Source organism: Oncorhynchus mykiss, chromosome 21 (assembly GCF_057628025.1).
Source record: "Oncorhynchus mykiss isolate SJ-2025 chromosome 21, ASM5762802v1, whole genome shotgun sequence".
In the NCBI taxonomy this organism is placed as follows: Eukaryota; Metazoa; Chordata; class Actinopteri; order Salmoniformes; family Salmonidae; genus Oncorhynchus; species Oncorhynchus mykiss.
Genome location: NC_143042.1, coordinates 48,472,658 through 48,487,208, shown reverse-complemented (window position 1 = coordinate 48,487,208; position 14,551 = coordinate 48,472,658). Strand labels below are relative to the sequence as shown.

Sequence of the window (14,551 nt, the reverse complement as noted above, 5' to 3'; positions counted from 1 at the left end):
AAACACAGCAAAACTCGGCAGTGGCTCCCAGGAAAGTGGATTTCTGCGGAGTGAAGCCTGTCTTAGCTGGGGTCGTGGGAGTCTGTGTCGGACCCTGGGAGGGAGGTTCCTCTAAAAAAAAAAAGGAAAACATCTGAATTAAGTCAAAAGAGATAAACCCTGGTCAGCATCAGCTCTGATCTCTAACCTTTAAGAGTGGACTATCCTGATTGGCCCAAACCCTGTGAGGACGAGTCTGTATGGAGGAGGCTTGGAGCTTCCTTGCTGGTTAGTTTCCTTCTTAAACTCTGTAGACACCATGTGTGTCCTCTCTCTCTCTCTCTCTTTCTGTCTGCCGACTGTCTCTTTTCTATTTCTCACTAATTTTCTAAGAATAAACTATGGAGCTTCTCCCTCTGTTCCTAACCAACCACCGAGCTTCATCAGAGGACATCAACATTCATTGGCCCTCTGCACATGTTGATACTAGGTCTGCCTGAGACTGGACTCATGAAATAATTCTTGGCGTTTTTCTCTTTATCGGCTGAGTATCCCTTCAGTCCTGGAGGCTTATCTGTGACGTCGGCAAGGCAAATATCAGAGGCTTCCATCACAGTAGAATACCTGATGCTGGGGACTACTTTGTTGTTTGTTCTGACTATATACAGTGTGGCCACTACAACACTTTCTGGTCGGTTCTGGTCTTAGTCATTCTGCATTAAAATGGTTCTGGTCTGTTAGTCATTCTGCATTAAAATGGTTCTGGTCTGTTAGTCATTCTGCATTAAAATGGTTCTGGTCTGTTAGTCATTCTGCATTAAAATGGTTCTGGTCTGTTAGTCATTCTGCATTAAAATGGTTCTGGTCTGTTAGTCATTCTGCATTAAAATGGTTCTGGTCTGTTAGTCATTCTGCATTAAAATGGTTCTGGTCTGTTAGTCATTCTGCATTAAAATGGTTCTGGTCTTAGTCATTCTGCATTAAAATGGTTCTGGTCTGTTAGTCATTCTGCATTAAAATGGATCTGGTCTGTTAGTCATTCTGCATTAAAATGGTTCTGGTCTGTTAGTCATTCTGCATTAAAATGGTTCTGGTCTGTTAGTCATTCTGCATTAAAATGGTTCTGGTCTGTTAGTCATTCTGCATTAAAATGGTTCTGGTCTGTTAGTCATTCTGCATTAAAATGGTTCTGGTCTTAGTCATTCTGCATTAAAATGGTTCTGGTCTGTTAGTCATTCTGCATTAAAATGGATCTGGTCTGTTAGTCATTCTGCATTAAAATGGTTCTGGTCTGTTAGTCATTCTGCATTAAAATGGTTCTGGTCTGTTAGTCATTCTGCATTAAAATGGTTCTGGTCTGTTAGTCATTCTGCATTAAAATGGTTCTGGTCTGTTAGTCATTCTGCATTAAAATGGTTCTGGTCTGTTAGTCATTCTGCATTAAAATGGTTCTGGTCTGTTAGTCATTCTGCATTAAAATGGTTCTGGTCTGTTAGTCATTCTGCATTAAAATGGTTCTGGTCTGTTAGTCATTCTGCATTAAAATGGTTCTGGTCTGTTAGTCATTCTGCATTAAAATGGTTCTGGTCTGTTAGTCATTCTGCATTAAAATGGTTCTGGTCTGTTAGTAATTCTGCATTAAAAACCAACAGTCTGTTTTTGTTATCTTTGTTCCTGAGGAATTTATTTTGATTTGTGGGTCCTTTGCTGGTTGTTTCAGTGCAGATGTCTGTGCGTATTTTGATTGGTGTGGAGAACTCTTTGATTGTATGAAAGGGCTGAGTGTGTTAATGACACAGTGTGTTGATATAACTGCTGATTAATTTATGGGCTGTGTGTTTACTCGAGCAGTGTCTTAGCCAATGGGGTGCTTTTGACCAGAGGAATGCACAGATCAGAGCAATGTGAAGAAGTTCAGGGCTGTGAGGGTTGGTGCAAAGCTCTGGTCCTCAAGTAAGGTCATTGGTCAATGTTGAGTGGTTCGGGTCAATTATTCAACCTTCTGCACTTGGTCAGATTAAGGAGATAATGGTCAACATTTAATACAGAAAATAGAGTAACCTCAGAGTGCAGTCTGTCATGCACTCTGCCCTCTAGTGGTAACAAACCAGCATTTCCAGTTAATAGTGTCTTGTGACAGAAGTATAATAACAATTGTAATTGTTCTAACAGAGTTAACCAGTGGTGTAAAGTACTTAAGTAAAAATACTTTAAAGTACTACTTAAGTAATTTTGGGGGGTTATGTGTATTTTACTTTACTATTTATATTTTTGACAACTTTTACTTTTACTTCACTCTACATTCCTAAAGAAAATAATGTACTTTTTACTCCATACATTTTCCCTGACACCCAAAAGTACTCATTACATTTTGAATGCTTATCAGGACAGAAAAATGGTCCAATTGACGCACTTATCAAGAGAACATCCCTGGTCCTAATGTCTCTGATCTGGCGTACTCACTAAACACAAATTCTTGGTTTGTAAATTATGTCCGGGTGTTGGAGTGTGCCCCTGTTTATCCGTAAAAAAACAAACATGCATCATCTTGCCAACTGGGTTGCTTATTATAAGGAATTTGAAATGATTTATACTTTTACTTTTGATACTTAAGTATATTTAGCAACTACAATTACTTTCGATACTTAAGTATATTTAAAAGCAAATACTTTTAGACTTTCAATCAAATATTTTATCTGGTGACTTTCACTTATACTTGAGTCATTTTCTATTAAGGTATCTTTACTTTTACTCAAGTATGACAGATGGGTACTTGTTCCACCACTGTAGTTAACCATTAGAATGTTGGTTCTAAACGCTCATTATTCCATCACCAGGGACAACACCGTTGATAGCTACTCTTCCCATTCCAAATATTCACTTCAGCTCGTTCAGTTCCTTTTCGCCCGCTAGCACCACTTGTCACGAACACAGGCCTGTTTCCAGGATGGCCACTGCTAGCTACAACTACATGTACAGCTCCAACCCACCTTTCACATCCCTGATTAAACATACTGCTGCTCTTTATAGAAGTGTTCTCTGGTGAGAGAATAGAGCTAAAGGGGTCTAACCATCTGATTAATGGCTGAGTCACAGGCTTCATTTGGGTTTGGCCTGCGAGCCACGCTGGGAAGTTATGACTTTATCATGGGAATATGTAAGCAACAGGCCATGTGCTTATCATCACAGGGGAAAGACACTCGTCCAGAGAGGAGAGGGATGAGGAGGGGACATGAGGAGGGGGAGGAGGAGGGGGGGGTGAGGAGGAGGAGGGGGTTGAGGAGGGGGATGAGGAGGGGGGGTGAGGAGGAGGAGAAGGGGGATGAGGAGGGGGGATGAGGAGGAGGAGGAGGGGGTGAGGATGGGGGATGAGGAGGGGGGGTGAGGAGGAGGAGGAGGGGGTTGAGGAGGGGGATGAGGAGGGGGGGTGAGGAGGAGGAGGAGGGGGTTGAGGAGGGGGATGAGGAGGGGGGGTGAGGAGGAGGAGAGGGGGGATGAGGAGGGGGGATGAGGAGGAGGAGGAGGGGGTGAGGATGGGGGATGAGGAGGGGTGGTGAGGAGGGGGGATGAGGAGGGGGGTGAGGAGGGGGGATGAGGAAGGGATGAGGAGGGGGATGAGGAGGAGGAGAAGGAGGAGAAGGAGGAGGAGGGGGGATGAGGAGGAGGGGGATGAGGAGGGGGGATGAGGAGGAGGAGGAGGGGGGGGTGAGGAGGGGGATGAGGAGGGAGGATGAGGAGGAGGAGGAGGAGGAGGAGGAGTGGGATGAATAGGCAAAGTTAGAAGTTACATATCTGATCTACAGTATGTCCCTCAAGAGACAGTTTCATGTCTCACACACACACACACACACACACACACACAGACACACACACACCCTCTCCCTCTGGTAATGGATTGAGACCTCAGTGATGTGTTGGCAGACATTTTTGAGGTTTCATGAGTCACTTTTTCCCTCTGAAGTATCAGTGCAGTGGCAAGTTATATTGTCTCAGGAAGTAGCAGTGTTAGACAGAGCCAAGTTATATTGTATCAGGAAGTAGCAGTGCAGTGACAGGGCAAGTTCTATTGTCTCAGGAAGTAGCAGCGCAGTGACAGAGCCAAGTTATATTGTCTCAGGAAGTAGCAGTGTTAGACAGAGCCAAGTTATATTGTCTCAGGAAGTAGCAGTGCAGTGACAGGGCAAGTTATATTGTATCAGGAAGTAGCAGTGCAGTGACAGGGCAAGTTATATTGTCTCAGGAAGTAGCAGTGCAGTGACAGGGCAAGTTATATTGTATCAGGAAGTAGCAGTGCAGTGACAGGGCAAGTTATATTGTCTCAGGAAGTAGCAGTGTTAGACAGAGCCAAGTTATATTGTCTCAGAAAGTAGCAGTGCAGTGACAGGGCAAGTTCTATTGTCTCAGGAAGTAGCAGTGTTAGACAGAGCCAAGTTATATTGTCTCAGAAAGTAGCAGTGCAGTGACAGGGCAAGTTATATTGTATCAGGAAGTAGTGGTACAGTGACAGGGCAAGTTATATTGTATCAGGAAGTAGCAGTGTTTGACAGAGGCAAGTTATATTGTATCAGGAAGTAGCAGTGTTAGATAGAGCCAAGTTATATTGTATCAGGAAGTAGCAGTGTAGTGACAGGGCAAGTTATATTGTATCAGGAAGTAGCAGTGTTAGTCACAGCCAAGTTATATTGTATCAGGAGGTATCAGTGCGGTGACAGAGACAGTTTCTATTCCCTCGGGGGTGGGGTGGGGTGGGGGGGGGGGGGAGTGGCAGTGCGGTGACAGAGCAAGTTTCTATTCCCTCAGGGGGGGGGGGGGGGGGGCAGTGCGGTGACAGAGCAAGTTATTCCAAGTGCTGTTTTCTCTCTAAAAATAACCTAGAAACAAGATGAGTCGTTATGCCGTGGCCGAATAAGAGAAGAGGATGTAGTGAACAGATGTGGAAAATGCCATTCCTGCTTAGTTTAGGAGGTTGTATACTGTATCTACGGAAGGATTTAATGGGGCAAAACGTGGTAGAGTACTCTGTTATGTCAATGCAGGGCTTCAACTTCTTAGGTTGATACCCTCACACCGAAGGTCTGAGGAGGTTTGACAGAGGCCCCAGAAAAGATGAAAAATATGACTCCAACCTTTCAGGTTATAAAAAACGACTTCCAATTTGACTCATGGCTAACAGGATTGTGTGCTACTACAGTATAGCTCGAACAATTACACTGACCAGACCATGTAATGTATGGGGCCTAGTCTGAGCTATGATAGCATGACAGTGTCACTGACGCTTGCCTTGTTGGGCTAAAATTAAATCTAGGATATGTTTCCGCTCCCGAGGTTGAGTGTCTCGCTTTCGCACGGCTCCACGTTTATGCGGGGATTGAAATTGAATTCTCTGAGTGGGTGAGAGTAAACAAAAAGACTGTAGGAGGAAGATGTCATGTTTGATACCTAAATATGGACATGATCTCCAGCACTGTCTCCTGAGTCACAGGCTTCATTTCATCTCCTGATCTGTACTGGGAAGTGTGATGGAGACTGCTGGGAAATGGGTCATCTGTGTCTGGCTTTGGTCTACTAGAGGTCATGACCACTGACAGGGGAGGGGGTCAAATATGTTCAGGCAAATGACAAATTCCTAAAGTGATATTTAATTTCAACCTCAATTGAAGCCAAGTAAAATATTACTAATGGAAACAGAGAGTTATTATTTGATTTAAACCTTAGAGGTCACATTTATATTGCTGCTAATAGCATATAGGTCACTGTATTTTCTTGACATTGAGTGGACAAATCCCTAAAGTCCCAAACAATGTTAACTAAACTATGTTTACATGCCTCTCTTTAGATCCAACCAAACATTTACCCTGGGTTCATTTACCCTGTGGCAACATCATGGCAACATCATTAATATCTATTAGAGGGGATTGAACTGAACCACTCAGAACCACTTTATATATATATATATATATATATATATATATATATATATATATATATATATATATATATATATATATATATATATCGCCCCCCTGCAATTTACCAATTTACCCGTCTATACCCAGACAGACCTCCCTGGGCATCTGGCTGCCCGTCTATACCCAGACAGACCTCCCTGGGCATCTGGCTGCCCATCTATACCCAGACAGACCTCCCTGGGGGCTGATGGATGCCCAGCACCTTGCTCATCTCGAACACCCAGCCTGACACCTAATGCCACACATCCATCAACCACCACTGCCAGCCCCCAGAGCACCAGAGCTCCTTTTGTTGGAACGAATGGAGGGGAGACATGAGGTGTGGAGGAATGAGGGTGCTGGGTGATTTATAGGAAGTTAAAGAGGTGCAGTTTACCCACACAATAATGCTGCATTGTTTGATAGAATGAATGTACACCACTTGGTTAGAATATAAATATCATATATTTCTTTCTGTCATCAAATGTGGCTGTTTCTCTTGTTGTTGTGCATGAAACTCTCCCTAGTGACTCAGTAAAAACACACCGGCATTAGGTCACTGATTACTGCTCGACTGCTCTGTCAAAGCTGCCTCATCAGAGCTACTGGCTTCACCAACTGAGGTTCAGAACCACCTGCAAGGAGTTATCAGGCTATCAGTCTGTTTCAACACTCATTACCAGATAACAGTGCAGTCTGGCAGCACCTAGGTAGAGGAGGACTGGAGGATTGGAACAGACACTGGATTATTATAACTACAACCATTCCAGTCAAACGTTTGGACACACCTACTCATTCAAGACCTTCTCTTTATTTTTCTTTATTTATACTTTGAAGAATAATAGTGAAGACGTCAAAACTATGAAATAACACATATGGAATCATGTAGTAACCAAAAAAGTGTGAAAAAAAAGAAAATATATTTAATATTTGATATAACCTCAAAGTAGCCAACCTTTGCCTTGATGACAGCTTTGCACACTCTTGGCATTCTCTCAACCAGCTTCACCTGGAATGCATTTCCAACAGTCTTGGAAGAGTTCCCACATTCTGAGCACTTGTTGGCTGCTTTTCCTTCACTCTGCGGTCCAACTCATCCCAAACTATCTCAATTGGATTGAGGTCAGGGGATTGTGGAGGCCAGGTCATCTGATGCAGCACTCCATCACTCTCCTTCTTTATCAAACTGCCCTTACACAGCCTGGAGGTGTGTTGGGTCATTGTCCTGTTGGAAAACAAATGAGTGTCCCACTAAGTGCAAACCAGATGGGATGGCAAATAGTTGCAGAACGCTGTGGTAGCCATGCTGGTTAAGTGTGCCTTAAATTCTAAATAAATCACTGACCAAAAAAGTGTTAAAAAATGAAAATATATTTTATATTTGAGATTCTTCAGAGATCCACCCTTTGCCTTGATGACAGCCTTGCACACTCTTGACATTCTCTCAACCAGCTTCATGAGGTAGTCACCTGGAATACATTTCAATTATCCGGTGTGCCTTGTTAAAAGTTCATTTGTGAAATTTCTTTCCTTCTTAATTAGTTTGAGCCAATCAGTTGTGTTGTGACAAGGTGGGGGGGTTATACAGAAGATAGCCCTATTTGGTAAAAGACCAAGTCCATATTATGGCAAGAACAGCTCAAATAAGCAAAGAGAAACAACAGTCCATCATTACTTTAAGGCATGAAGGTCAGTCAATCAGGAACATTTCTAAAACTTTGAAAGTTTCTTCAAGTGCAGTCACAAAAACCATCTAGCGCTATGATGAAACTGGCTCTCATGAGGACCGCCACAGGAAAGGATGACACAGAGTTACCTCTGCTGCAGAGGATAAGTTCATTAGAGTTAAGTGCACCTCATATTGCAGCCCAAATAAATGCTTCACAGAGTTCAAGTAACAGACACATCTCAACATCAACTGTTCAGAGGAGACTGCATGAATCAGGCCTTCATGGTCAAATTGCTGCAAAGAAACCACTGCTAAAGGACACCAATAATAAGAAGAGACTTGCTTGGGCCAAGAAACACGAGCAATGGACATTAGGTGGAAATGTGTACTTTGGTCTGATGAGTCCAAATTTGAGATTTTTTGCTCCAACTGCAGTGTCTTTGTGAGACGCAGAGTAGGTGAACGGATGATATCCGCATGTGTGGTTCCCACCGGGAAGCATGGAGGAGGAGGTGTGATGGTGTGGAGGTGCTTTGCTGGTGACACTGTCTGTGATTTATTTAGAATTCAAGGCACACTTAACCAGCATGGCTACCACAGCATTCTGCAACTATTTGCCATCCCATCTATATGTCTAATGACATAGTTTGTTTAATCTGGAGTCTGTTTCTTCTGACTGGCAGTCTGTAGAGCAACTATTCTCCTCTCAAAAGTAAGTTGAGACTCCATTCCTATTTTGTTTGATTTTTATGACCCGCTGGCCTACTTAGGGTTGCCCATCCCTGGACTAGAGAGTAACTTTCACCCTAGTGTAGGGCCTCGTGTGTTAAGGACAAGGTAGACCAGGATGAACATCGGCCGTGCGCTGTAGATCACCTGCAGAGTGTCGATGAACGACGGTGATCGATTTAACATGTACTGTATAATTGTTGGGGAATTTTCAGAAAACAACGGCTGATGTTCTGTGGTTAAGAGGCGATAGGATGGCCACCCACTGAGTTGGCTAAAGCAGACGTTCATGTTGGTCTGTCTTTTCCTTTAACATCCTTTAAGAAGGCTCATGGCCATACCGTAGTAGGTCTAGTCTTCCCAGTGTTCATAGGGTCTTTCCTATAAACTCATCATCCAATCCCTGTTTGTTTCCCCCTGAAGGTCTGGAAATACTTGCAGCTATACCCGTCATTCTCCGTCTGCGGCACGGTGCCTTTATGGCTGTGTTTAGACAGGAAGCCCAATTCTGATATTTTTTTCTCTCACTAATTGTTCTTTTGACCAATCAGATCAGCTCTGAAAAATATCTGATGTGAAAAGATCCGATGTGATTGGTCAAAAGACCAATTACTGGAAGAAAAAATTAGGGATTGGACTGCCTGTCTAAACGCACCCTGTGAGAAATAGACAACGATGACAAATGAATCGTCAAGTTGCTGATACGCTTCGAAGAGGCTCTTTCTGAACCAGCAATGAGGCAGGAAAGACTCCCAAAACCCACACCTCTCTCCCCGTTGCCTAGCAACTATTGATCCTCCCAAAATTTCTAATCCAGATTCTGGGGCCTGGCAAATTTTATAAGGAGCCTCGACTTTACGACATATGGATAATTAAAAGACAATTTAGGGTCTAATGTATTTTCGCTTTTTTTCACATCTTATATTCTGAAACGGACAATATCAATGGAAACAATTTTCAAGATAAATGAGAGATGTAAGGAATATTTCATTTGAATTTAGGATATACAGTAGGCTTACCTTAAAGATAGAGCACTGTTTTGTAAACATGTGATAGAAATATTTGCAGTACCTACCCACTGGGCATAGATGTCATTTCAACGTCTAGTTTAGATTTACATTTGGTTGAGTTGTCAACTAACTTTAATTAAACTAAAAATCAACAGAAAATGTCACCATGTCATTAGATTTAGGTTCAAAGTCGGGTGAAAAATACGAAATGCCCTTACGTTGATGAGTTAATGTCTTCACGTGGATTTTTTGAGTTGAAATGACGTGGAAACTACATTGATTCAACTAGTTTTAACCCAGTGGGTATAGTATTTTAATGTGATATGAAAGGCCTATTATGAATGGAGTTATTTATTTTGTATTTTTTGTTGTTTTAATTTGACCTCCTTCTTCTTCCCCAATTACGACGTTGTCTCATCGCTGCAACCGTATGCCCTCTCAATCCCACCCATGGCTGTGCGCCTGCCCAGTCATGTGAAATCCATAGATTAGAGTCTAATGAATTTATTTCAATGTACTGATTTCCTTATATTAACTGTAACTCAGTTAAATTGTTAAAAATGTTGCATGTTTATTTTTTGTTCAGTATATAAATTATGTCTATAAGCAATGACACCATCCCTCACTCTGTGTGTGTACCATGGGACTTTGGTGTACAATCATTTCCCCAGGTTTGCAAACACCTTTCAAGATGGGGATGCGCATGGGACATCATCTTTGCACACACAGCAGCATGACATGGATGGTATACACAGAACTGCTGCCTCAGATTGCTTGATTTAAAAGAGAGTGAGACCTGGGTTGTATTCATTAGTGCACACTGTCACAAAATGTTTCGAAAGCTTTTCTAATTGGACAAGTTCAGATAGTCCCTCCTTGTTTCAATCCGCTTTCTTCTGTTTGGTGCCAAATGAACACAACCCATCTTCTCTGAATGCTAACTCATTGTTTATTAACACAACAACAACATGTGACTAGAACAAAGCCTTGAGATAAATGGACCTCTGAGAGATCAGGAAAGGATTATGCCTAATGAACCTGTTGATCTAGCCTTGGGTAAATCTCAAATGACACCCCTTTACCTACAATATAGTGCACTACTTTTGTCCAGAGCCTCATAGAAAGACAAACGGTATGGCTCTATTACGTTTGCCCAAAGAGCTGTTTGTCTTTCTTTAGTATGTGAATGGCCAAAAGTAGTGCACTATAAAGGGAATAAGGTATGATCTGAGGCTTGATTGATTTGCAGATAAGAGAATCTGGGTGTAAGGTATATAGTCTCAACGAAGTCTGTGGACAGAGGATGCCTTTCTGGTGAGCAATGCACTGTCGTAATCTATAGTAATCGCTCCTCTTTCACCCCAGTTGCCTAACTCTGATTCAGATGACCATCCTACCCATGCTAGATTACGGAGATGTAATCTATAGTAATCGCTCCTCTTTCACCCCAGTTGCCTAACTCTGATTCAGATGACCATCCTACCCATGCTAGATTACGGAGATGTAATCTATAGTAATCACTCCTCTTTCACCCCAGTTGCCTAACTCTGATTCAGATGACCATCCTACCCATGCTAGATTACGGAGATGTAATCTATAGTAATCACTCCTCTTTCACCCCAGCTGCCTAACCCTGATTCAGATGACCATCCTACCCATGCTAGATTACGGAGATGTAATCTATAGTAATCGCTCCTCTTTCACCCCAGTTGCCTAACCCTGATTCAGATGACCATCCTACCCATGCTAGATTACGGAGATGTAATCTATAGTAATCGCTCCTCTTTCACCCCAGTTGCCTAACCCTGATTCAGATGACCATCCTACCCATGCTAGATTACGGAGATGTAATCTATAGTAATCGCTCCTCTTTCACCCCAGCTGCCTAACCCTGATTCAGATGACCATCCTACCCATGCTAGATTACGGAGATGTAATCTATAGATCGGCAGGTAAGGGTGCTCTCGAGCAGCTAGATGTTCTTTACCACTCGGCCATCAGATTTGCCCCCAATGCTTCCCTTATTGGACACATCACTGCACTCTATACTCCTATGTAAACTGGTCATCTCTGTATACCCACCGCAAGACCCTCTGGTTGATGCTGATTTATAAAACCCTCTTAGGCCTCACTCCCCCCTATCTGAGACATCTACTGCAGCCCTCATCCTCCACATACAACACCCGTTTTGCCAGTAACATTCTGTTAAAGGTCCCCAAAGCACACACATCCCTGTGTCGCTCCTCTTTTCAGTTCGCTGCAACTAGCGACTGGAACGAGCTGCAACAAACACTCAAACTGGATGGTTTTATCTCAATCTCTTCATTCAAAGACTAAATCATGGACACTCTTACTGACAGTTGTGGCTGCTTTGCGTGATGTATTGTTGTCTCTACCTTCTTGCCCTTTGTGCTGTTGTCTGTGCCCAATAATATTTGTACCATAGTTTGTGCTGCTACCATGTTGTGCCACTGCCATGTTGTTGACATGTTGTGTTGCTACCATGTTGTGCTACTGCTATGTTGTGTTGCTGCCATGTTGTTGACATGTTGTGTTGCTACCATGTTGTTGACATGTTGTGTTGCTACCATGTTGTTGACATGTTGTGTTGCTACCATGTTGTTGACATGTTGTGTTGCTACCATGTTGTGCTACTGCCATGTTGTGTTGCTGCCATGTTGTTGACATGTTGTGTTGCTACCATGTTGTTTACATGTTGTGTTGCTACCATGTTGTTGACAAGTTGTGTTGCTACCATGTTGTGCTACTGCTATGTTGTGTTGCTACCATGTTGTTGACATGTTGTGTTGCTACCATGTTGTTGACATGTTGTGTTGCTACCATGTTGTTGACATGTTGTGTTGCTACCATGTTGTTGTCATATTGTGTTGCTACCATGTTGTTGTCATGTTGTGTTGCTACCATGTTGTTGTCATATTGTGTTGCTACCATGTTGTTGTCATGTTGTATTGCTACCATGTTGTTGTCATGTGTTGCTGCCTTGCTATGTTATTATGTAGTGTTGTGTTGTCTCTCTTGTCGTGATGTGTGTTTTGTCCTATATTTATATTAGATTTTTAATCCCAGCCTCTGTCCACGCAGGAGGCCTTTTGCCTTTTGGTAGGCCGTCATTGTAAACAAGAATTTGTTCTTAACTGACTTGCCTAGTAGAAAAAGTACTAAATAGTGTGGTGCTGTGTGTAATGACCCTGAGCCATGCACAGTTTCCACTATTAGATTATTTTCCAGTGTTACTTTTCACCAAGCAACTTGTCCTCAAACATGCACACACTCACACTTGAATGCACTCACATGCACATAGAAGTGTGCGCACGCACGCACTCACATGAACATACAAGTGCACGCACGCACACACACACTCAATAAATAGAGAGATGTAGAACAACACATCCTCTCATTTTGAGGTCAGTTCAGTCTTTGGAGGATAAGGGAAGCTAAATCAGGACCATAACAGTATTTATGCCTGAAAAGGGAGTTTGAAAACATGTGTGTGTGTGTGTGTGTGTGTGTGTATCAGCGGAGGTTGCTGAGAGGAGAACGGCTCATAATAATGTCTGGAACGGAGCTAATGGAATGGCATCAAACACATTGAAACCACGTGTTTAATGTAATTGATACCATTCCACCTATTCTGCTCCCGCCATTACCACGAGCCCGTCCTCCCAAATTAAGGTGCCATCAACCTCGTGTGTGTGTGTGTGTGTGTGTGTGTGTGTCTAATGAGTAGCTCTTGTGGAGCTGATTAACTGTGTGTGAGTGATTATGAGATGATGTATTCAATCAACCAACACATTCACTAATCAAGAACAGAGATGACTTTCCATGACTTTCACACTAAGACCCAAATCAAATCTAACTTTATTAGTCACATGCGCTGAATACAACAGGTGGAGATCTTACCGTGAAATGCTTACTTACAAGCCCTTAACCAGCAATGCAGTTCAATAATATATATATATATATATTTCACTAGGCAAGTCAGTTAAGAACAAATTCTTATTTACAATGATGGCCTAGGAACAGTGAGTTAACTGCCTTGGGGCAGAACGACAGATTTTTACCTTGTCAGCTCGGGGATTCGATATAGCAACCTTTCGGTTACTGGCCCAACGCTCTAACCTCTAGGCTACCTGCTGCCCCAAATGAAATGTAAAATATTATACAAAGTAACACAATAAAATAACAATAACCAGGCTATATACAGGGGGGTACCGGTACTGAGTCAATGTGCAGGTGTACAGGTTAGTCAAGGGCATTTGTTCATGTAGGTAGGGGTAAAGTGACTATGTATAGATAATAAACTGACAGTAGCAGCAGTGTACAAACAAATGGGGGGGCGGGTGTCAATGTAAATAGTCCAGGTGGCCATTTGATTAATCATTCATCAGTCTATTGCCCCCAAGAGCCACAGGTACAGCCTAACACTCTGGAAACTATCCTCCAAACTCCATGACAATGACATTCTAATTTGCAGTCTGTCTTGGAACATGATGGAGCCAAGATGGCGCCCGTTAAAATGTTAAAGCTCAAACAGGATTTGCCTGGCCTGTACGTCTATGGCTGTCTGTGAACTCCAACAGCCCATCCCTACTCAACAGAACCAAGGCCACACAGACAACTAATGGGACTCTAGGGTTCACTTTTTTTCTCACAATTCACACAAATCCATTCATTATGTTGACAGATGTCACCATAAACAACTTTAGATTGTATTAACTAGGGAACATTCCTATCAAGGCAAGAGAAGGGAAAACGTGATTTATTCTCATGGGGATTGTCTAACAAAATGCATATTTCAGACTGAGGTAAATGATAATACGTTACAGTATGATAGAGTATGTGATACATGTATTACAGTATGATGCAGTATTACAGTATGATAGAGTATATGATGCAGTATTACAGTATGGTGCAGTACATGATGCAGTATTACAGTATGATGCAGTACATGATGCAGTATTACAGTATGATGCAGTATTACAGTATGATAGAGTATATGATACAGTATTACAGTATGATGCAGTATTACAGTATGATAGAGTATATGATACAGTATTACAGTATGATACAGTATATGATGCAGCATATGATGCAGTATTACAGTATGATGCAGTATTACAGTATGATAGAGTATATGATGCAGTATTACAGTATGATGCAGTATTACAGTATGATAGAGTATATGATGCAGTATT

The 14,551-nt window shown here is 42.3% G+C and overlaps 1 protein-coding gene across 2 annotated transcripts in view; it reads left to right on the top strand.

Moving 5' to 3' along the window:
• Positions 1–14,551, top strand: part of LOC110500730 (cGMP-specific 3',5'-cyclic phosphodiesterase) — a 106,046-nt gene continuing 91,495 nt past the window's right edge. The window contains exon 1 of one of the 2 annotated variants that reach the window (XM_036958213.2): positions 1–267. Coding sequence is in view for 1 of the 2 variants with exons in the window: in XM_090214856.1 (XP_090070982.1) it covers positions 381–469 (89 nt within the window). In the remaining variant the exon portion in view is untranslated. The other variant, XM_090214856.1, reaches the window with a different exon arrangement.